This window comes from Antechinus flavipes, chromosome 2 (genome assembly GCF_016432865.1).
Source record: "Antechinus flavipes isolate AdamAnt ecotype Samford, QLD, Australia chromosome 2, AdamAnt_v2, whole genome shotgun sequence".
In the NCBI taxonomy this organism is placed as follows: Eukaryota; Metazoa; Chordata; class Mammalia; order Dasyuromorphia; family Dasyuridae; genus Antechinus; species Antechinus flavipes.
The window spans coordinates 509,752,613-509,775,989 of NC_067399.1; the positions used below are offsets into that span (position 1 = coordinate 509,752,613).

At 37.7% G+C, this 23,377-nt stretch overlaps 1 protein-coding gene across 2 annotated transcripts in view; it reads left to right on the forward strand.

Annotated features, from left to right (window-relative positions):
- The first annotated feature begins 2,000 nt into the window (after positions 1-2,000).
- Positions 2,001-23,377, forward strand: part of QSOX2 (quiescin sulfhydryl oxidase 2) — a 74,094-nt gene continuing 52,717 nt past the window's right edge. For both annotated transcript variants that reach the window (XM_051980343.1, XM_051980344.1), the window contains exon 1: positions 2,001-2,954. In XM_051980343.1, the coding sequence (XP_051836303.1) occupies positions 2,633-2,954 (322 nt within the window). In that variant the 5' untranslated portion in view covers positions 2,001-2,632. The remainder of the gene's footprint in view (positions 2,955-23,377) is intronic.

Genomic DNA, 23,377 nt, shown 5'->3' on the forward strand with positions numbered 1-23,377 from the left:
CTTGGGCCAATAAATCTTGATACTGGCCTCAAGAGAAGTCATTATCTTTCATAGAAAATGATTATTTCTCAGTTAAAGCCTACATTTAATTTTCCTGTAATCTGTCTCTTTCAGCATTGCACATTTAGCAGTGCCTCTCCTGCATAAAATGCCCATGAAAATGCCTTCCCCACCGGAGGCTTTAAATCCCAAAGCATCAAACTAACTTTACGGTTTCCTTTGATTCCTTTAGCTCCAGCAGCTAAAATAGGTAGGCTCATAAAATATAAATGAAGGCCACCAATGCTAGTTAGGAAGGGCCTGGCTTAAAATTAATTTGAATCACAAAAGCATTCATTAAACTGGAGTTTTCCTTCCCACACAAAAGATGTCAGACAACCTTTCTTCCCTAGTTTAAGGCTCAGTGACCACACTGGGCAGGCAGGAACACTGAACACATGTAGGTGCCAGGATTCTTTCACATCTTTGTTTCAAATCCAAGGGGGTAAGTGTATATGTACAGCAGAAATCTATAATGTGGAAAACCTAATCTCATATGGATCTTATGAAATTACTACAGAATAAGAGATGGAGCATGATCTTTGGAAGGTGAGTTACACATAGTGCCTCTAAGCCAAAGGAAATATTTTCCTTACTAGAGTTCACAGTGACTCAGGTTGAATTTAGGTTCCTTTATTTCTGTGTAAACATTGATCTATGTTAGTTATAAAATAACTAAGAGACCACGCCTAAAAAAAGTAGGGTGTTTTTTTTTTAATCTATGCCACTCTCATCAGTTTTTAAATTTGTGTTTCCTGTTGAGTTCTGTTCTAAGTACTATGCGTGAACCAAGAGAAAGCACAGTCCATACTCTGAAGTTAATGCATACTCATAGCATGTTTAAAAAAAAAAAAAAAAAAGGTTGGGGGGATATTCTAAATAGGCTATTCCTATTTATTGTATAGATGGGAAACAAGTCCATGGAGGGTAACTTATCTGATAAGGTCACATGATAAACTGAATCAGTGATGGGTCTTGAACAGGGGTCTTCCAACACCTAGGAATTAAAGTTATTTTTTCCTGACTCCTAGAATAAAACTGACTACTGAACCAATTTGTTTTAAGTAGTATATTTTTCCAAATACATACAGAAATAATTTTCAGCATTCATCTCTGCAAAACTCTGTGTTCCAAAATTTTCTCTCTCCCTTCTTTCCTTTCCCCTTCTCAGGACATCAAGTAATCCGATATAGGTTAAATATGTGCAATTCTTCTAAAGATATTTCCATGTTCATCATGTTGCACAAGAAAAATCAGATCAAATGGAAAAATAGGGGAAAAAACCCACATAAAAGGTGAAAAAACTATGCTTTGATCCACATTCAGTCTCCATAGTTCTATCTCTGAATGCAGATGGCACTTTCCATCCCAAATCTAATGGATTTGCCTAAATCACTGCATTGTTGAGAAGATCCAAGTCTATCACAGTTGGTCATCATGTTACCTTGTTTGAACTAGTGTTTTAAAGAATACTGTAGTGCCCCATTTATACTGAGGTGTAGCAACCTTTATCCACAAGAAGAGTCAAAATTCCCCTTTTGGGATTCACAAAGCCTTACCCACTTTTCCCAAAGACTTTCTAGAACACAACAATCCTTAGATAACTTTAACAAAATTAATTTAAAGCCAGGGCGATATAATAGCTAATTTTAGAGGGAAGAAAAACTTTAAAAGCCATTATTAAAAAACTCCATACCTCCAAAGAATGTTCCTTTATGATAGCACAAACTCGCCAAAGTCACCAGTGTTAGAAAGGATCACAAAGGTCATCTAGAGCAACACCCTCCTCATAAAGATGGGGAAAATGGAAGCCCATTTGGATAAAGTGACTAGTTTCAAAGTCACAAAGCTTGGTCAAAAGCTTTGGCTTTGGGCTAAAAAAATTTCCTGTCCTTTCTCACAGTTCTTTCCCCTCAGCTACACTAGGTCAACAAAAAGAGGACTACGAAGGATGGGGCACACTCAAAAAAGTCCAGTCCAATCGTCAAGCCTCATGGCCAGTTTGGCCTCGGGCATCCAAGGGTCACTCTAGGCAGGGAGCAGAACATAGGTTATAAAATGTGAAATAATCTTGGAAGACTCTCTGGCCTTCAAGCTCTTAAGCGACAAATGGGGAGACTGAGGCCAGAAGAGGGATGACTCCCTGGGCTGTGCTTTGAATTCGCCAGCCTGAGAAGAGACTGTGGGATACTGAAAGCAATTAACGACTGCTCTAGGGTCACTTGACAACGCACTTCCCACCCGTATTACAGGAGGCTGGAGACTTTATCGCGACATGTCGCCGTATTGCAGTTTTGGAAAGTGTTGGGAGTGTAGAGGAGAAGGGAATTGGGGTGGGATGGAGAATGAGCTAAAGCAGAAAACAAAACTTGCTCCCGAATTTTGAAAGTACGATCTCCTCCTCCCACCCATCCCCTTTAGATCCAGATTTGGCGGTATCGTGATTTAAGTGGGGTTCTCTCCCGGGATGAACCGGGAGCTATAAAGCTATCCCGCCCTGGAGCTGAGACAAGGGTCCAGGCGTTGCTAAGACAGCTCCGTAGCCAAGGCGGACGGCGGCACACGTGACGGCGGTTGCCAGGGTGAAAGGTCGATGCCCCCCCCCACTGGCGCGTCCAAGATGGCGGCGGTGGGGCGCTGGGGCTGGGGCTCGGGCGGAGGGCCCCGCAGGTGGTCGCGGCCGCGGCTAATCTGGATGCTGCTACTCGCTTTTGTGGGGTCCGGGGTTGGAGCTGCCGGGGCCCGGCTGTACAGCGACGGCGGCGCGGACGCCGTATGGGCGCTGGACGCTGGGAGCGTGCGCGCGGCCACGGGCAACAGCTCGGCCGCGTGGCTGGTGCAGTTTTACTCTTCGTGGTGCGGCCACTGCATCCACTATGCGCCCGTGTGGAGGGCCCTGGCGCGCGACGTGCGAGGTGAGCGGGACGCGCAGGCGCGGCGGGGCTGGACTCGGCACTCCCTCTCTCTTTTCCCCTTCCCCTCTCACACCTACCCCCCTCCCACCCCTACCCCACACGTCACCTGAACTACCCGAGCCCGAAACCTCTCTGGAGCGGATGGCAAAGAGGGAGATTCCAAGATGCCCACCTGGCAGCGCAGACCCCGACCTCCCTCCCGCCACCCCCGTCACGTCCTAGCAGGGAAATCTCGCCTATGGACACCTCATCACTCCTGTCCCCTGACGGCCCTTCTAGGGATCCTGAGGACAGCGCCATAAACCTGCCAGGTTCTAGGTGTGAAGGAGGTCCCCCTCATCCCTGCCCCACAGCCCCCTTCTCACGCAGGTACTATTCGGATGAAACCCCAGAGAGAGGGCTCCCGCTGCCCAACTCCTTCCTAACCTCTTCCTGCCCGCATCCTCTATACTGCCCCACTTTAACTGGTAGCCCCGCTGGCTGTGGTCGCATTGTACCGCCAGGATCCCTGACTGTGACCATCATAAGGGGTCCTTCTGCATACCTCTCCAATATCTCTATTTTGGGGTATCTGGAACCCAACCCCAAACTTGAGACTTTTTCTGAGTCCCTTAGTCCAAGTAGTTCACTATTCATCAATGAAGCACTTGTTGCCAAGTCCTCATTCCCGTTTCAGGAGATCTGCAGTATGCAGGATCTTTCCCTGATTGCAAACACTTCCAGCATTCCCAGTTCTTAGCATCTTCCAGCTTGGAATTCTTACTATCTATCTGACTCTTGTCTCTCTGCTTATCTCTCTGCTCTGAAATTCCTTATATTACTATTTAATAGATTTTTTTTTTTTTGATATGATAGTGTTAAGTGCAAAATAAAATCCACAGACTTCAAATTGTAAACCCAAATGCCCGGATTTTAAAGCTGGATGAAATATGACAAGGAGCCAGTTCATATATATTTAAAATCTTAAAATCTGTTCTTTGGGAGGTCCCTGTTATGCCTTGTCAAACTATTCATGCCTGTCCACAGATCTTTTGGATTGATTATTTATTTCTTTTATGTTTTATTTATTTATGTTTTAACATTTTGAAGGCCGTTTGGATTTCTGCTTTTCCCACCTTTTACTTTCTGCTCTTTTCCTTTACAATTTTACAAAGCTAACTTTCAAAGCTAGTTCAAACTGAACAGATTAGTTTTTTTTTTTTTTTTTTTTTTTTTTTTAACTAGGGGAAGCAGATTGCAAAAGCTTCAATAAGTCACTGTTGTTTTAAAACTGTATTTAAATTCATCTGAAGAAGAAACTCTTTCTTCAACTTCAGTGAGGTTTGGCCTGGGTTGTTTTTAAGTGTTGAACTTACCTCTAATTACATACTTCCATAGGCAAGAGACTGAACAAATTGGTATTTTCTTTTTTCCTTTTCCCTCTATTCTCTGCTAAGCAAGTATGCTTGTTTTTTTAAATCCAAAAAAGGACTTTTGTATTTTTTCTTGCAAATGATCATTTTATATTTTTTAGTCCTCCTTAAGTTCTTTATAATATATTAATTGTGACCAAGATAAGAATGTTGTAGACAGAGATCTTGTTCTTTTATTTAGTTATCACCCTGAATGGGTAAAAGGACTAATAATAGTATAAGGAATTGGCTTTTGTAATTGATATAGTCCTGGCTTCTTTAGATTACAAGTCTAAATTAATAAGTTAAAATGTTGCCTAATAGGCTTGTTGTAACAAGCCTTTGATGACCTTTCAGATAGGGGCTGGTTCTACTCTTTTATTTGCACTAGAATTGTTGGAACTGAAAGGGTAAAAGATAATTTGATTCAACCCCTTCATCTTAAAAATGAGGAAACTGGCAATAGACTCTTTTGTTAAGGAGCCAAGCCAGGACTCAAATCTTATTGATCATAGACTTTGAGCTGGACAGAATCTTAAAAGCTATCTTATTCAGTCTCCTCACTTTAGTGATGGAGAGCTGAAGCCAAGGGAGTTTAAATGACTAACCAAAGTCAAATAACAAATAAGTTTTTTTAGATGAGATTTGAACCAGATCTTCCTGATTTCAAGAATATCAACTTCTCCATTATGCCATGTTGCCAAGTCAAGCACTTTCCCTACTAGTTCCTGCTTCTTCACTGTTGAAAACAATATACTAGTTTCTTGGTTTATAAGCAATGTTTTAAAGAATCCTGCTTTCAGGACAAAGTATGGTCATGTCAGAGAATGGGTTGTGTTTGATATAAAATTACTTTTGAATATTTTCATATGAGAAATACAGAGTATGAAATTTAATAGATTTTTTTTTTTTTTTTTGGAGAACTGATGTGGGTTGAACACTGTCCTTTTTAATGGCATTTTTACTTTTGCTTATATAATTTTATAACCTCAGTAAAAAGAGAGCTATTTAGAAGGTACTGTGACTTAGAAAATTTTGGAACTGAGTCTACACAGTACAAAAATTTTTTTCCAATTATGTGTGACTCATAGACTGAGAGATTTATTGGAAAGGACCTTACACTACATCCTAGTTCAACCCTCTCATTTTACAAATTAGCAAATTGAGACCCATAGAGAAGTTAAGTGATTTATCTAAGGACACAATGGTAGTAAATGACAGGGGCAGGATTTGAATCCATGTCTTCTGACATTATTCTTTCCATTTTACTAATGGACTTTTTTATGGATGATTTATTGAAACTCTTTTAGTTATTCTAGAGCTCTGAATTGAAATTAGTCTTTTCATTGCTTTCAAGTTTTGTGGAAATAGAATTAATACTTTTTAAGGTGAAGGTAGACTAAGCTAACAAAAGGTTTGCTGTGTAGTTAGCCAAAGATTTTTCCAATATTTATTTTGATAGGGTTTATTTTTGTCATCTTTGAGTACTTTGGAAAAACAAAACCCTATTCTTTGTAGACCATTTGGCCTGGAGCAGGAGCTGCTTACTCAATTTGCAATGCATGCCTAATTTGTAATGGGTATCTAACTGTCCTGGAAGAGGAGGGGAAAAAATGAACAGCAATATTATGTAGATTTTATCTACTGTTACCTGTCTGACATATTGAAAATAAAATTTCCAGTGAGAATTTCAGTAAGTTGAGTGTGAATCCGTCTTCTGCACAGCTTTCAAAGTAAATTTCTTAAGATACAAGTATAATTATGTTACTCTTGTGTTTAAAAACTTTCTGTGACTTTTTACTCCTAATATAAAAAACTCCAGTGTTGGTTTTTAAATGTCTCCATAATCTGACTTCATCCTTCAACTCAGCTTTATTTCACATTAATCCCTTTCACAATCTTTCCTTTTCAGTGAGTGGACCATTGTTTATTCCCCAATCTCATTTAGCTCTTCCTCTCCCCTCACCCAACTTTAATACATTTGCACAAATCTTTCCCTGTTCTTGGATTGCTCCCCACCCTCCACCCCCATGTCAAATCTCAGAAATGTCCTTTTAGCTCAGCTTTTGATTACCTTTGGTGTGTTTATTGTATCTCTTCCGTTCTCCCATATAAAATATACATTTCTTGAAGCAGGAACTGTTTTTGTCTTTTTGTTTCTGTAGGCCTCTCATAGTACACCACACACACAGTTAGTGTTTAATTTGTGAAATTGAATTATTTTTGAAAGTGCCAAGGATCCAGCATTATCACTCTTGCCAATTTTTTGGTGGTTGTTTTTGTCTTCTCAATAGTATTTTATTTTGGATCAGTGGAATAGGTTAGATACACATGACACAATAATCAATAACTAAAGTAATTTAATATTTGATAAATCCCAGGACTCCAGCTTCTGGGATAAGAACTCACTGTTTCACAAAAATTATTGGGAAAACTGGAAAATAATGTGCCAGAAACTTGACATAGATCTACATCTCACATCTCATATCAAAATAAGGTCAAAACGGGTATGTGATTTAGGGGTGATACTATTAACAAATTAGGAGAGGAAAGGATAGTTTACCTATCATCTTTGGAGAAGGGAGGAATTTGCCATTCTTAAATACTTTCCTTTTTCCTCCTTGCTTCTCAGTGTCTCTCTGTCCCTCTCCCTGTCCCTTTCCGTTTCCCTCCCCCTCTTCTTCCTTTTTTCCCTCTCCTTCCCCCTTTCCCTCATTCTCCCTCCATCCTTCTCTGTCTCTGTCTCTGCCTCTGTCTCTGCCTCTGTCTCTCTCTGTCTCTCTCTCTATGTCTCTGATAAGCAGAAAATTTGAAGGAATAGCATGATTAGTATGACTTCAACACTGGCTGGGAGGATCAAAGGAGAAAAAATTATGGGGATGGAGAAGAGGAAATGGGCAGAAAATGCAGAAAAGAGGAGATAAATGAGATAGCATTGGAAAGAGGAATAAATATGTGTAGGAAAGGGCATAAATACTAGGAAACAGATTGACGTGATCCTGCTTACTCTCTCCTCACTAACTACTTTTTTTTTTCCTTCACTAACTTCTCAAACTTTTTGTAGTCTGGCTTTCAAACTTCTCACCCACCTAAACCCAAAAAGATTGAAAAATGTGGTAGACTAGAGGAAAATAAAATTAGATCTATTCAGAACTGGTTGACTGCCTGGACACAAATAATACTGGTGAATGTTTCAGTGTCACTGTGGCAGAAGAGTCCCAACCACAGTCATGTGCTCTTTAATATTTATATTCTTGACATGTGTGAAGGCATAGATGGTATGCATATCAGATTTGCAGGTGGCCTAAGTCTGGAAAGGATAACTAACATATTGGATAGTGGTCCACATCAATCTAGAGCTTTGAGCTAAATCTAATAAGATAAAATTCAGTAGGAATAAATGTAGCTTTAAACTTACGTTCAAAAAATCAATTTTGTGAGTATGGGACATTGAAGAAGCATAGTTAACAACATATCTCAGTATCTAAAAGTTTTAGCAAACTATGAACCCAATTAGTCAGCAGCATAAGGTAGCAACCAAAAAAAATTAATGGAAAGGGAAGCATAAAGAATAAAGAAGTAGTAGTTCCTCTATGCTAATCACTAATCTTACGCTGATTATTTAAAATTTGGAGTATTGTATTCCATTTTTTGTGTCACAGGTTCAGAAAGATATTGTTAAGCTGGATCCAGATGAAAATACCTAGAATGGTAAAGGACCTTGAATTCATATCAAGTGAAGATTGTTTGAATAATAAGTGGAAGATGCAAAAAAGCAAATATGTGCTTGATGTCTGGGGAAAAATAGTTTTCCTAACAGAGTTCTCCAAAAGTGCAATCCCTCAATAGGTTGTGGACTTCACCTCATTGGAGGACTTTAAGCAAAAACTTAATGGCCTCTTGTCATATTTTATAGTAGAGATTTCTTTCTGGTATGATTATAGCTAGGCCACCATTTAGGCCTTCATTTTCTCTTAACTGTATTCTAGCAATAGACTTCTTTTTTTTTTTTTTTTTTTAATGCTTTAAGGTTCACAAAGCACCATATGTATATTTTCTCTTGATTTAATTCTCAAAACAATACAATGAAGTATATAGTATTATAATCCCCTTTTTACAGATCAAATAACTATGGTTGATCAAGATGAAGTGATGATTTTTTTTTTTTTTTTTTTTGCTATTTTTGGGTCTGTATCCCAAGGAAATTATTATTATCATTATTTATTTAATTATTTAATTATATATTTTATTTTATTTTATAATAACTTTATATTGACAGAATCCATGCCAGGGTAGTTTTTTTTACAACATTATCCCTTGCACTCGCTTCTGTTCCGATTTTTCCCCTCCCTCCCTCCACCCCCTCCTCTAGATGGCAAGCAGTCCTATATATGTTAAGATATGTTGCAGTATATCCTAGATACAATATATACTTGCAGAACCGAACAATTCTCTTGTTGCACAGGGAGAATTGGATTCAGAAGGTAAAAATAACCCGGGAAGAAAAACAAAAATGCAAATAGTTCACATTCATTTCCCAGTGTTCTTTCTTTGGATGTAGCTGCTTCTGTCCATCATTTATCAATTGAAACTGAGTTAGGTCTCTTTGTCAAAGAAATCCACTTCCATCAGAATACATCCTCATAACAATATCGTTGTTGAAGTGTATAATGATCTCCTGATTCTGCTCATTTCACTTAGCATCAGTTTAGCAATAGACTTCTAATTGGCTTTCAGTCTCTTTTCTCTCCAATTCATGGTCCATAGAGATGATACAGTGATGTTCCTAAAGCACAAGTTGGACTTTATTGCTCAGGAAGCTTCAGGAACTTCCTATTATTTCTAGATCAAGTACAAACTCCTCTTAAATTTACAACCCTTCACGATATTAGGTCTAACCTGTCTTTCCAGACGGGTAGACTATATTCCTCCTCATATATTTTCTGTTATATCCAAACTGGCATATTTACTGTTCATACTTTGTGCAAAGTGCCCCAGGGTTATCATGTACTCCTTCCTCATCTTTGCCCTGCTCCTTATATTCTCTCTCATCCCTTCAATTTTCATTTCTTGTTCCATTTCCTTCATGAGACTCTTAAATATACTTTATATTTATTTTGTATATATTTTATATTTATTTAGATTTGTACTTGTTTTTATTCCCTACCACCACCAATAAGAATTTGAGATCTGGAGGGGGGATTGGGTGACAGGAACCATTTCTTTTTGTATCCCTCTTGCCTATAGCACTGTGTTATATAGTAGGAACTTAATAAATATTTGCTTATTGACTTATTGATTTAATATTTGGTCAGATACTCTAAAGTGTGACATATCTTGAACTGTATTTAACTTTTAAAACTTTTAAGCTGTCTTATTCTATACAAATATTACATGAAAGTTAAAAAATTTCCTTTCAGCTCTCACATCATATTTTATTTGGATACCTTTTATTAATTTATGTTATGTTTTGTATTAATGATTTGTATGTGTGTCCCATTTCCCTTACTGTACACTTACGTGCAGTAACTAATCTTAGTCATTTATGCATTTCCCTTCCATCCTAACCTTGTGCACAGCTACATGTAATTGGTCCCTAATAAAGGTTTATTGAAATGAATTTGTTGAGCTACATTATAAGCACCAACTGGTAGGGAGTATATATTTTATACAGAACCTGCATAATGCTGGGCATATAGTTAAATGATTGGAGGAGAAAAAGAAGGCTCCTACTAAGGAAAAGAGGAATGCAAAGAATAGATAGAAAAGAAGGGAAGAGGGCATAGAAGATGATTGATGTTATGGGCATTATAAGCAAATGCTAGCTAAATCAACCCTGTCACACATCTTATTTCTACTTGAATGCTGTTTCATATCTTATTTATTTATTTTTAAGTAATTGATTTTATTTTCAAAATATCTGCCAAAAAAAAAAAAAAGATTTGCAAAGCACTTTACTTTTCTTATCTTATTTGATCCTTATAATAATTCTGTGAGGCAAATGCATTTATCATCTTTCATGAATCAAGAATGGTGAAATAATTTGTCCAAAGCAATTGAGTGGATACTAAAATCTTTTAGTAAGGTTACTAAAACTAACTTAAGACTAGTTAAGTGGTAGCCTTAACTACCTACCACTCCAGAGTTCTTTTCATTCTACCACGATGCCTCCCACTTGTTCAGTATCTGAAAATGTGGAGGGCTCGTTATTTAATGGAACTCTAGGCTATTCAAGAAAAGATTAAAAACAATAAAAATCAAACAAGTCTCAGCCAGAGAAGAAGCTCAGTTCATAATATAAATATGGAACTTGGGAGAAGTCTTTTTGTTTACAAAAGGGTCCAAAGCTTGTTGATCTTACTGTTAGTCATTGAGGTGTGAAGAGGCAGCACAGTAGAATGGGAAGAATACTGCATCTGGATTCAGATGACCTGGATTTAAGTTTTACCTAGGTTACATGCTACCTGTGTGGCCTGGCAAGTAGCTTAAGTTTTCTGGACTTCGATTGGCCTTTCCTGTAAAATGAGAGGATTGTACTAAATAACCTTAAGTTTTCTTCTAAGCTCTAAATCCGTGATTTTTTTCTGGTGTTTCTAACATTGCCATTATTGAAGGTCACTGATTTAGATTCTGCCCGAAGGGCAGAATTAGATATAGTGGGTAGAAGTTGCAACTAGGAATTTGTAAATTTGAGTTAACAAAAAATTATGATTTGAATTATCCAAATGAGTGGAAGGGAAATGGTTTCTCCTTCAGTGGAAATCTTCAAGCCAAAGATGAACAATCAATTAGTGGAGATATTATGGAGTTGATTCCTATTCTGATGTGGATTAGACCTTGATCAGAGGTTCTTGATTTTTGTATGTCATGGACCCCTTTGCCAAGTAAAGTCTGTTTTTATAAATGCATAAAATAAACCATGTGTGATTACAAAGGAAACCAGTCATATCAAAATATAGTTATAAAGTATTTTAAAATTGTTTAGAAAACAAATTCATGAAATCCAGGTTAAAACCCCTAGACTAAGTGACCTGCTCTTAAGAAAGTCCCTTCTAGGGACAGCTTAGATGGCCCAGTGGATGGAGATCCAATCCTGACCTGAGTTAAATCCTGCCTCAGACATTTAATACTTCTTGGCTGTATGACCCCAGACAAATCACTTAAACCCAATTGCCTCAGCAAAAAAAAAAAAAAAACAAAAAAAGGCCCTTCTAACTCTAAGATTCAATGAATTAGTGATTCAACCTAACCAGTATTTATTCCGAATAGTTATGCCTTAACTTCTTTACCTGTGAACTTAAAAATATATTGGGATCATGTCTGTTTTTTGAAAGGTATACTATTAACCTAGTGCTTAAGTCTCCCAACTCACTAAGGTTTAACTTAAGATGTGTCCATAATGCTATCTCCAGATATTTTATGCATTTATTGTTATTTGGAATGAGATTTCCGTGTTACTGTTTCTTTTATTATTATTATTATTATTATTATTATTATATAGAAATGCTGTTCGTTTTTGAGAATTTTTTTTGATGCTTTGCTGAAGTCCTTGTTTCAATTAGTATCTTTACTGATCCCTGGAGGTTTCCAACTATTATATACAATCAGCAAACAGGGATGATTTCAGCTTCTCTTTACCTATCTTGATTCCTTTCATTTCTTTCTTTTGACTTTTGCTATTGCTAGCATGTCCAGAACTATATCAAATAATAGTGGGAAAAGTTGGCATCCTTATTTCATTCCTATATGTATTAGAAAAGATTTTAATGAATATTTTTATATTTCCTATTTTTTATATTTTTTACTTGGTTTTGGTTTTTTAGTTACTTTAGTTTGGTTTTAATATTTTAAAATGCCTATACTTTGCTTATGCTCATACTTGGTAAAGTTTTTAAAGTAAGAGTGTTTTATCAAACAAAAGCTTTTTCTTTACTGAGATGATCATGTGGCTTTGGGTGTTTTGGTTTTTAAAATAATTAATTATGTTGATTATTTTCCTAGTATCAAATCAATCTTGCTAACCATCCTTGCAACCTTGATATAAATCCCACTTGATCATAATGAATAATTTCTTGGATAGATCGATGTAATTTAATAGGGTTTTGTTTAAAATTTTTGAGTCAGGGCTGGTCAGTGAAGTTGGCCAAAGGTGTTTTGTTTTTGTTTTTGTTTTTTTCCTTCTGGTGTATCTTTCCCTGATTTAGGTTTTAGGACTGTATTTGTCACATTGTAATGCCGGAGAAAACTGAGGCAAGATAGAGATTAGAGAGTATTTAATAATTTATTTAAAAGGAAGAGATTTACTGGGACTAAAATGGATCCATGGTTTGGTCCCAGGGATGAATGAGACTATCTCATTCTCCAAAATACTCGAATACTATCTCAGTCTCCAAAAATCCTGCAAATGATGTGAGTTCTCAATGATCTATATACACATGGCTCAGACTCAGGGGTAGATTAAGGCAGGGGCAGAGTCAGGGTGCTGAGAGTAGGAATGGGACTCTGACCAGGTGGGGTGAGCCACCAGAGAAGATGGGATGACATAATGGGGGAGGCACCCCAGGGATGGGGAGAGACATCTTGATAAGATGGTATCTGATATTCTGATAGCTTTGGATGGGGAGAGGCATTCTGATATTCTAAATTACAAGCTCTTTTATCCTTATCAAATATTCTGACTAAGAAGGAGGGGTGGTTTTGCAGGATTGAGCAGAACAATTATAAACTGAGGCAGTTTGTGTATTATTATTCTTTAAAAGTTTTATAAAATTTCCTTGTGAATCAATTGGCACCAGGAGGTTTTTTATTTTGTTTTATTTTGTTTTGTTTTTCCCCCTTTGATAATTCCTATACAGCTAGATCTCTTTTCTAGGATCAACTTATTTAAGCTCTCTGTCAGATCTGATAGTTTGGGTAGTTTTCATTTTTGAAGGTATTATTTTTGTGTGTGTTAGCATATAACTGTATATATCATTTGTTCTGATTGTTTTTATTTCTTTTGGTTTTGCTGTGATTTTACTGCTCATTGGCATTTTTTAAATTGATTTTCAGCTTCCTTTTTAATCAGGTTAGGGAAGGGTTTATAAATTTGATTAGTCTTTTCAAAGAATGAGCTTTTAGTTTTATCATTTTTATTTCTTCCAATTCATGCCTAATTTTAATATTCATTTTTGTGGTTACTTTAGTTTTATTTGTTGATTTTCTAATTTTAAAAAATTGATACTCAATTTATTAATTCTCTCTTTTGGCAATATGTGGTTATAAAAATACTAATCTTCCCCTGGAGGACATTGGCTACATTCTAGAACTTTTGGCATATGGGTTTCATTATTAGAATTTTCTTTTACATGGTTATTGTTTCTGTGATTTGGTTTTTGACCCACTCGTTATTTAAGATTTCCTTATAAAGTCTCCATGTCAGTCTGTAGCTTTTGTTTATGATCTCAGAATCAATTCCTATTCTTATTACATTATGATCTATAGAGACTATATTGACTGTTTCAGTCTTTTTACATTTATTTGTTAATTTTTTTAAAATGTGGAGCAGGGAACTATATATCCCCCTTTATTATCCCATTTAGAAAATGCCACAAGTCTTTTAATGCTATTATTTTCTCAAGAAATTTATTCAGTTCCATATTGGCTCTTTCATTTCTCTTTCTGTGAGATATATCCAAAACTGATAGAGGTATATTGAAATCTCCTGTTTCTAATTGTGTTGCTCTCTGTTTTTTTGGAACTCAAATAATAATTCTTTTATGGATTTGGATGCTAAGGAATTTGGAGTATTTATTACAGAAATTGCTTTGTTTTCTATTTCAGCATGATTTCCTTGTTTGTTTGTTTGTTTGTTTTTGAGTATTTGTTTTTGCTTTTTCTCATAGTATAAGGGCAGCTTTTGCTTTTTGAATTCACTTAATGCAAAGTAATTTTTTTTCCCATCCCCTCTGTTTTATTTTGTGCATATACTTGTTTTTTAAATGTGTTTCTTGGGAGCAACAGATTTTGTTTTCTTAGCAAATTTGTTTCTCTTTTTTGTTTTGTTGGGTTGTTCAATCCATTCACATTTAAACTTATGAGTTAAGTTTATACTTTCCTTTGGTTTCTAAATTTTTTTTAGCTATAATTCCTCTCCCTCTTTTGCTTTAAATACAGTATTTTGTTTTTTTCAGTTTAGTCATTTTTTAAAAGGTGATTTGGTTCCTACGGCCTGACTTCCCCTCATCTCTGATTTCTTCCCTCCTTTGTTATTTCTTTTAAGATTTTGTTTATTAGTTCTTCTCTCTTACTTTTATCTAGTTAGATATTTCTTTTCCCTCTTTTTTCCTCCTAGTCAAGTGGATTTGTTATGCCACAGTTCTCTTTAACTGTCCTGACTCAGTTTCCCTGTCTCAGTTTCCTTAACTGTTCTGTCTCAATCTCTTATAAATTAGCAAGATAAAAGAGTAGATCTCCTGACTCTTTTATGGATTTACAATATCCCTTAAAATATTCCAAGATAACCCACGATATCTTTATTTCTTTGTCTCCGGATTTTTTTTAGGGTTTTATGGCTTCCCCTCCCTGATAAAAACTTTCCCTCCCTTTCTCTTCTTTGTCTCCAAAAAGGTACTTAAAGGTTAGAGGTTCTTCCATTCATTGCTGGAGTGTGGTGGCTGGCAGTTGTATGCTGGACTCCTCCAGCCCTGGGATCAACATGGATTCCTTGGTCCCAGTATATCTTTATCTTTGTCTGATTGGATAATTTGAGACGAGAGTCCTGTCCAGTCAATCTTACTCTCCCATTAATAAAATATTAAAAACTCTCTAATCTTTCTCCTGCCTCAGTTTCTCCGGCATTACAGATTCCCCATTTTCTTTTCTTCTACAACTAGTCCTAGTATTCATTTTTTTAGTTTTGCCATATTTCCAAAAGAGATCTTTATACTCTTCATTAATCCATTGTCTCTTTCTGTTTATTCTACTCCTTATTCTCTGATTCTTGACCTCTATATTCTTTTGATCTTTCTCTTTTCTCTGTATTCACACAATCAAAGCTTTCCCATAATACTTTATAGGCTATCTCTTCTAAGCACTTTCTGTCATTGTTTTGTGGGGTTTCCCCTTTTCCTTTGGGCCTCACCGTACAATGCCGATTTTTGAAGGTGTTGGAAAGGAACTGTCACTTGGTGGAGCCTCTCCCCTACCCTTGATCTGTATCCTTGTTTGTTGACCTTTTTTCCCCCTTCTTTTGCCTTGAAATCTCATTCCTGTGTTTATGCTGTCCCATTTTTATTGGTGCATTTGCCTCCTGGAGTTTACAAACACCACCACCCCTTCCCAGGGCAAGTACATTTTTCTTGTAAATCCTTAGTGTTTCATCCAGTGTGAGGTCCTTTTCTCCCTTTACTCCTTATCAGTAGAACCTCTCCAAAGTACTTCCTTCGTTTTTGTTCCCTTTTCAGTCTTTCTGCTCTCATATAGTCTTTTTTTTTTTTTTTTTTGCCTATTTTCTTCTCCCTTTTCATATACCCTCCCATATCGTAATGAAGTCCTATAAAAGAAGCATCCACTTAGGCAATGTCATCAGGTTTTTGTCCTTGCCTCCTCTGATCTGCCTCAGCTCTGTTACCTCTACTCAATTTACAATTTACATTTTCAATCCTGTTTCCTTGTGTTGTTCTAGTCTTTTTTTTTGGTAAATGCCCCGATTCCTATGGTTTGTGTATTTTTAGAAAGGAATTTCTTTGTAATTTTTCTGTAGTTACTCTTTTGTTGGTGCTGTCCTTAGCTGTTGATTTTATTCACTCCTGGATTTCTGTTGTTTGGGGTGTTTGCGAAGCAAATGCCTTTGGTTGTTTTTCTTTATTTTATTAAGTTTCAAATTCTTAGTTGTTATTAAATGTCTTTTTTTTTTTTTTGTCCTCTATGATTAAGTATAGATTTGGAGGATAGGTTGCTCTAGAATATAACCTGAACTGCATTGCTTTTCAGAACATATTATTCCATTTCTCACTCCTTTTTCTGAATGAGTGTGGAACAGTCTTGCATTATTTGAATGTCCTTTCCTTTGTAATTTCACTCATTATGTTGTTAAAGTGTTTTGTCTTGCCATATTTTGCAAGATATATGATCCTTAGGTTGTCTCTCTCTCTCTCTATATATATATATGTCTGTCTTTAACATGGGTAGTTTTGCTTGCATAATTACCATATTTTTCAGTGTTCTCGTTTTTTTTAGTCCTTCTAGGTTGTTCTTCACTTCTTTGTATTTGCATTCCTAACCTATTATTCTCTTTTCTTTGATGAGGTTTGCCATTGCAAATTTAAAATTTTCTGTTCTGCCTATTATTTTTCTCATTTCCCTTTTAAATCCCTCAGGAATAGTGTGTGTGGTTCATTGTTCTCTTCAGATCTCACAAATTTGTCTCATCAAGTATTGGGTCATTCTTCTTTATTTTGTAATCTCTATTCATAGATGGCCTGAATTGTTTTACTTGATCTGGAGGCCATATTTCCTTCTATTATGACTGTTTTTCCTTTGATTTATCTTTTTATGTTCAATGACTGAGATTTCTTCTTCCTGAAATCTTTGATTGTTTCAATACCTTCAGTCTCATTTTTGCCACTTGTTTTCCTTATTACTCACTTTCTGACTCCTTCACTTCTGATTGTGGTTTGTTTAGGGAATGGATCTCAGAGAATTTCAATCCCCTCTCACACAGGGCAGTTCTCTGAATGTCTACTCCAACTGACTTGTGAGTGGCCAGAACTAGCTCCAGCTGGATGTTGATGTTCTTTCAATCAAGTTTGTTAGAGTGCTACAGAGCACAGAGCCCCCTTCCCCACTTCCTCTTCTTACCTCCCCAAACATGTCCTGGTCTGCTGACCAGTCCAGCTCCCTCTGTTCCTCAGTTTTGTGCCTTAGAATCAGCAATTCAGTGCCTGTTTTCTCCAGCACTAGCAATTCATTGTTTTGCGGTTCTGTTTTGTTTGGGTTGTAGCTTGTCAGCTTTTTGCTTCTGAAGGACTGCAGTTGAGGTCTTGCAAATTTCAGTAACCAGAAACTGGGATTTCCATAGCACTAGAAAAAGGAAGAGGGCATCAGAGTTTAAGAATAGGTTTCAATATAATCCTCTGCTGGGTCTACTAGGGCAGTCTTGCTGGTGGTAGTGTTGGAGGTAGGGAAAGGATACAGAGTGTAAGCATCAGTTCCTGATTTTTTTTTTTTTTAAACTTTGGGATTCTGGATGACTTGGACTATGGAAATTTGTGAAATTACCTTATTTGTGGCACATAGTATCTGTTATGGAGATGTTTGGGAGGTTGTGAGGATAAAAGAAAATTTCTTGTATTCGCTCGTTTTCTCACATGATCCAGAAGTTACTCTAATACTATCTTTAGCTTCTACAGAGCACAAAAAATAGTGAGAATATTCAAACTTTGTGAACTGTCTTTGTTTTCACCGTTTAAAAAAGAAAAGATCTACTTCCAGAGATATTTTATACCTTGAGAAGAGCAGCCCCTGTGATGTCTGGGTACAAAAATATTTAGCTAGTTGTAATATTAGGACACTTTTTTTTGTTTTTGTTTTTTAATAATTAAAAGGAATCTTGTTGCCATCATTGTATTATCTGTTAAATTTAAATTTGGGTCCAACAGGTTAATTTAATTAAGATTCTGAAATCATTCACTGGTTTTATATTCATCCTAACAAGTATTTATTAAGCATTTAATATGTACTAAATACTGGCCTCGGAAGTAATAATATAAAGGCAAAAATAAACAACAGTTCCTGCCCTCAAAGGCTTATGTCCCATTGGTAAAGCTAATGTCAAATGAAGAACAATGACAAAGATGGGTCAGTGGCCTTGAACCAGAATTATATAATTTCCACCCTCTTTTCTGTATTTTGACATTCTAAATACAAAAGCATTATTACTTTTAAAAAGTTCACCTAGGCATGGTATATACTTCTGTTTGACTTTAAAACCTACACCATGAAGCAAATCTGAAGACATGTATTTTTAGAACTGTGTAAGTTTTTTGGGAAGGTCAGTGAAATAGTGTAATAGACAGAGTGCTGGACCTGGAGTCAGGAGACTTGAGTTCAAATTTTACCTCTGATACTTAGTAGCTGTGTGACCTTGAGTAAGTCACTTAACCTTGTTTGCCTCAGTTTCCTCATCTGTAAAATGAGCTGGAGAAGGAAATAATGAAGGACTCCAATATCTTTGCCAAGAAAAATGGGGTCCCAAAGAGTTAGACATGATCGAATGGAACAAAATTTTGTGGGGTACAAGTTGCAAAACATATCTATCTAATCCTATTTTGCCCAGGAAGAAAAGTTAAATAATTGAAAATTTCTGGAAATGGCTCTAATCATGTTTTCATTCAAGTACTTTTAATTATAAAGGCTGAATATAATGTATCCCCTCACCCCCTCCTCTAGATGGTAGGATGACCAGTACATGTTAAATATATTAAAGTATACATTAAATATAAAATGAATTTACATGTCCAAACCATTATTTTGCTGCACTAAAAAGGAGATAATCACGCCCTCCCTGACATCTCAGGAAGGGAGATGAAAAGCACCAAAGGGAAGTGGGGTTTGCTAGCAGGTTTCTGGGCTCAAGGGTCTTATTATGCACAAACCCATCAGCATGGGAACACATAGCACATAGCAACAACGCAGAGGCTATTAGTGATGACTCTCCCCACAGTCAGTGCAGGCTTGATGTGTTATAACAAACATGAATTATGCACCCAAGTAACGGTATAACAAACAATATAAATCAACAGTATGATGTAAAAGATTGCCAGAAGTCCTAGAAGGAGAGTATGTAAACAGCAGTCACACATACACCTCTTCAGCAGCCAAGAGATAGTCCAAAACCAGTCTATTGTCCATTGCTTCACATATCAGGGAATCCAATGATCCCCCCAAGTTTTTGAAGTCCAGCAAAAGTCTTTTTATGTCTTAGGGAATCCAATGATTCCAGCAGATTTTGAAGTCCTGTAACAGTCTTATCATTTCTCAGAAAATCCAATGATTCCTGAGGGATTTAAAGTCCTACAACAATCTTATGTCTCAGAGAATCCAATGATTTCTGAGGGTTTTAAAGTCCAATGATTTTCTATGTCCATAAGTCAAACGCCATAACTGCCACACTCTTTCAGTGGTGGGCATAATCAGCAACAGAACCACCCGATGTTTCTTGGGTCTTCTCCTTCGTTTCAAGGGTCTGCTCCGTCTCTCTGCGATGGACAAGGCGAATACGGCTCGTTGGCACCCATCTGATTCCTTCTCCACCTGTAGAGATACAAGCAAACCCTCTCCCCCAAGCAGTTAGCCTATCTGGTCCCTTCCATTCACCACTTTCTGGGTCTCTCCACATCACCTGGCGATTATCTAAAGATAGTGGAGCTGCTCGCACTGGACATTGCCCTTCCGGTGGGTTATAAAACCTGTCTGCCGGAGCCAGTGCATCTTTGTCAAAAATCGAGAAGTTAATAGTATAAAGTGCTAGATTTAGAAGTTCTCTAGGGTTACCTGTGGCTCCCCCTTTCTTTTGTTTTTGGAGCAACGTCTTAATATCTCTGTTTCTCCTCTCTACTATTGCCTGTCCTTGAGGATTAAAGGGTATGCCAGTGGTGTGTAAAATCTTATACTGTGCACAAAAGTGTGCAAAATGTTTGGAGGTGTATGCAGGACCATTGTCTGTTTTTATTGCTTGTGGCACACCCATAATGGCAAATGCTTGCATGAGGAATTCAGTGACCACTCGGGCTGTCTCTTTTGCTGCTGGTATGGCAAAAGTGAATCCTGAAAAGGTGTCTACCACAACATGGATAAAAGACAGACGACCGAAAGATTTATAATGGGTCACATCCATTTGCCAGATTTCATTGGGTCTCAAACCACGAGGGTTCTTCCCTGGAGGCAGTGTAGGAGCATGGAAAGGAAGGCAAGCTGTACAGCTTTTTACTATGCTCCTAGCTTCCTCTTTTGTAATCCCAAATTGTAAACGCAAAGCTCGAGCAGCCTGATGGTACTTAGAATGGGATTCCTGGGCCTCCTGAAATAAAGGTGTACTAGCTAACATAGTTAAAAGGCTATCTGCCTTTGAATTCCCATCAAAAATAGGGCCTGGGAGTCCACTATGTAAGTGGACATGCAAGATATAAATCTTACCTGGATGTTTTCTCACTTGCTCCTGAAGTTCCTTAAAGAGCTGATATATATTAGAAGCTGCAAATTTTATTTGGGCTGTGGCAATTCTTTGTACCACACCTACTGAATAGGCTGAATCAGATATTATATTTATGTCTCCTGGGTAATAAGTGAGAGCTAACATGATCGCATACAATTCGTTCTGCTGAGTGGACTGAAAAGGAGTTCTGACTACTCTCTTTATGGTTAAATCATGAGAGTATACAGCACAAATATTGTGTTTGGATGCATCTGTAAAGATAGTTGGTCCTTTAAGAGGAACTTTAGAAACTTTTTCTTCAAGAATCCATCGCCAATTATGTAAAAGTCTGGTTATCTTTAATGGAGACCCATGTATAAAATTAGGAGCCATAGCTAATAAAATTTGCCACTCTGGGATGGTCTCACAACACACATTAATTTGTGTATTGGTGTAAAAGGTGTATATCTTATCAGGTCTTGCCCCAGATAATTGTACTGCTCGCTTAATGGCCTTTAACAAAATTCTAGCCACAAGCACTGGGTAAGGAGTAAGGCTTTGTTCTGGTTGTGCCGGGAGGTTCACCCACTCTATCACACTGTCTCCTTGATGAAGGACTGCTGTGGGTGCCTCTTGTGTGGCAAAACTGTTATTTCCAAAGGTTTTTGAGTGACTCTCTCAACCACATTGGATAAAGCCAGTTCAACTTCTCTCAAAGCCTCTTGCGCTTCTTTTGTAAGCTGGCGTGGTGAATTTAAAGCACTGTCTCCCCTTAAAATATCATATAATGGTTGTAACTGATAGGTAGTCAAGCCTAACACTGGTCGCATCCATTGGATATCTCCTATCAATTTCTGAAAATCATTTAAGGTGTTTAGCTTCTCTGTTCTTAAGGACAGTTTTTGTACTGTAAGCACCTTAGGGTATACTTCATATCCTAAATATTGAAAAGGAGCATGTCTTTGAATTTTCTCTTCAGCTATGTACAATTTGTAGTATCTTAGTGTTTCTATGGTCTTTTGTAGATAAGCTTCTAGCATTTGTTCCTCAGGTGCATATCCCAATATATCATCCATATAATGTAATAGCATAACTTTTGGAAATGCTTTTCTTATTGGAGCAAGAGCAGCAGCAACATACATTTGACACATAGTGGGGCTGTTTTTCATTCCCTGTGGCAAAACTGTCCATTCATATCTTTTATAAGGCTCAGCTAAGTTAACGCTGGGCACTGAAAAGGCAAATCTTTTCATATCCTCCTTATCCAGAGGGATAGAATAGAAACAATCCTTAATATCGATGACCCAAAGAGGCCACTCTCTAGGCAATTGAGTAGGAGATGGAAGTCCAGGCTGAAGAGTTCCCATAGTTTCCATCTGTTCATTTACTTTTCTTAAATCAGTGAGCATCCTCCATTTTCCTGATTTCTTTTTTACAACGAACACTGGGGAATTCCAAGGACTTAGAGAAGGTTGTAAATGTCCTTGTTCAAGCTGTTCCTGTACTATATCTAATAAGGCCTGAATTTTATCGCTACCCAAGGGCCACTGTTCTATCCACACTGGTGTATCAGTTTTCCATTGGATAGGAACAGGTGAAAGTGTTGGCAGGCCTTCAACAGCAGCCCTGCTTAAAAAACCGAAGTACTCATTTTTAACCCTAATTGTTGTAAAACATCTCTTCCCCACAGATTGATGGGGAGTTTTTCAACTATAAAAGGAGTAAAAACTCCTGTTTTGCCTTCAAAAGTCCATCTCATAGGGGCAGCACTAACTTCAGCTGCTATTGATCCTCCTACTCCAGACATATAGGTGTCTGCTTTAATCTTTGGCCAGTGACCGGGCCAATTGGCACCTCTAATAACTGTACGATCTGCACCTGTGTCTACCAATCCTTCCAATGGTAGGCCATTTATATAGATCGTGAGCATAGGTCGGTCAGCTGTTACAGCTGCTGTCCAGTAAATTCCTGGATTTTGTGGTCTGGAGTCAGAACCTGGGTGACAATCACCAGGTTGCTTATTAGGATTCTGTATGAGTAAACCTGATGCTACTACTTCTCCTGGGTGATAAGTCACACATTGTCTACCTGTATTAGTGACTGGGATATTATCTACACATTCCCCAGTTTCCCACATCAGTGTGTGGATGGACACTGTTTTGTACGTACAAAAAGGAGGTGAGATGGTCAAGCCTACTGTGCCTGGAGGTAAGGGATCCATAGGCTGGAGAGGAACAGATTTCACCTCTCCAGGGGGTATCTCAGTTGTCCCAGCTGCATACAGCTCTATTCTCCCCAATTGTAATTCCCTTCTGCCATCAGGTTGCTTCCTGGCTGGTTGACTGTGTAATCCCCTTCTCCCATCATATGGCTTTCTGGCTGATTGGTCATGTCTGGATACTGGACTTCTAGGCCCTCTCTGGGTGCACCATTGGCTGCCATCATGCCCCAAGTGTTTTTTGCCTTGGGCCCTGGGGCTGGGCCCCTCATCCCGTTTCCCTGAATCTGTCTGCATTCTGAGGCCCAATGGAAGCCTCTGTTGCATTTTGGACATGGGGTTTGGGGTCTTGTTCTCCCACCTTGTTTTCCCATTCTATCTCTATACCAACATTGAGCTTTCAGATGCCCTACTTTTCCACACTGAAAGCATCTACGAGTCTCTCTGGAAGTCCCTTGCCAAGAGGGATTCTGTCTTCCCATGTTTGGATTTTGGGAAGTCTGCACCATAGCCTGGGCATAAAAGGCACCTGTGTCCACTGTGGCACAGCGTCTTATGATCTCCTCTAAAGGAGCATCCCTGCGCAGTCCTAGTATAATTCTTCTGCAAACCTCATTAGCATTTTCCTTAGCAAGTTGCC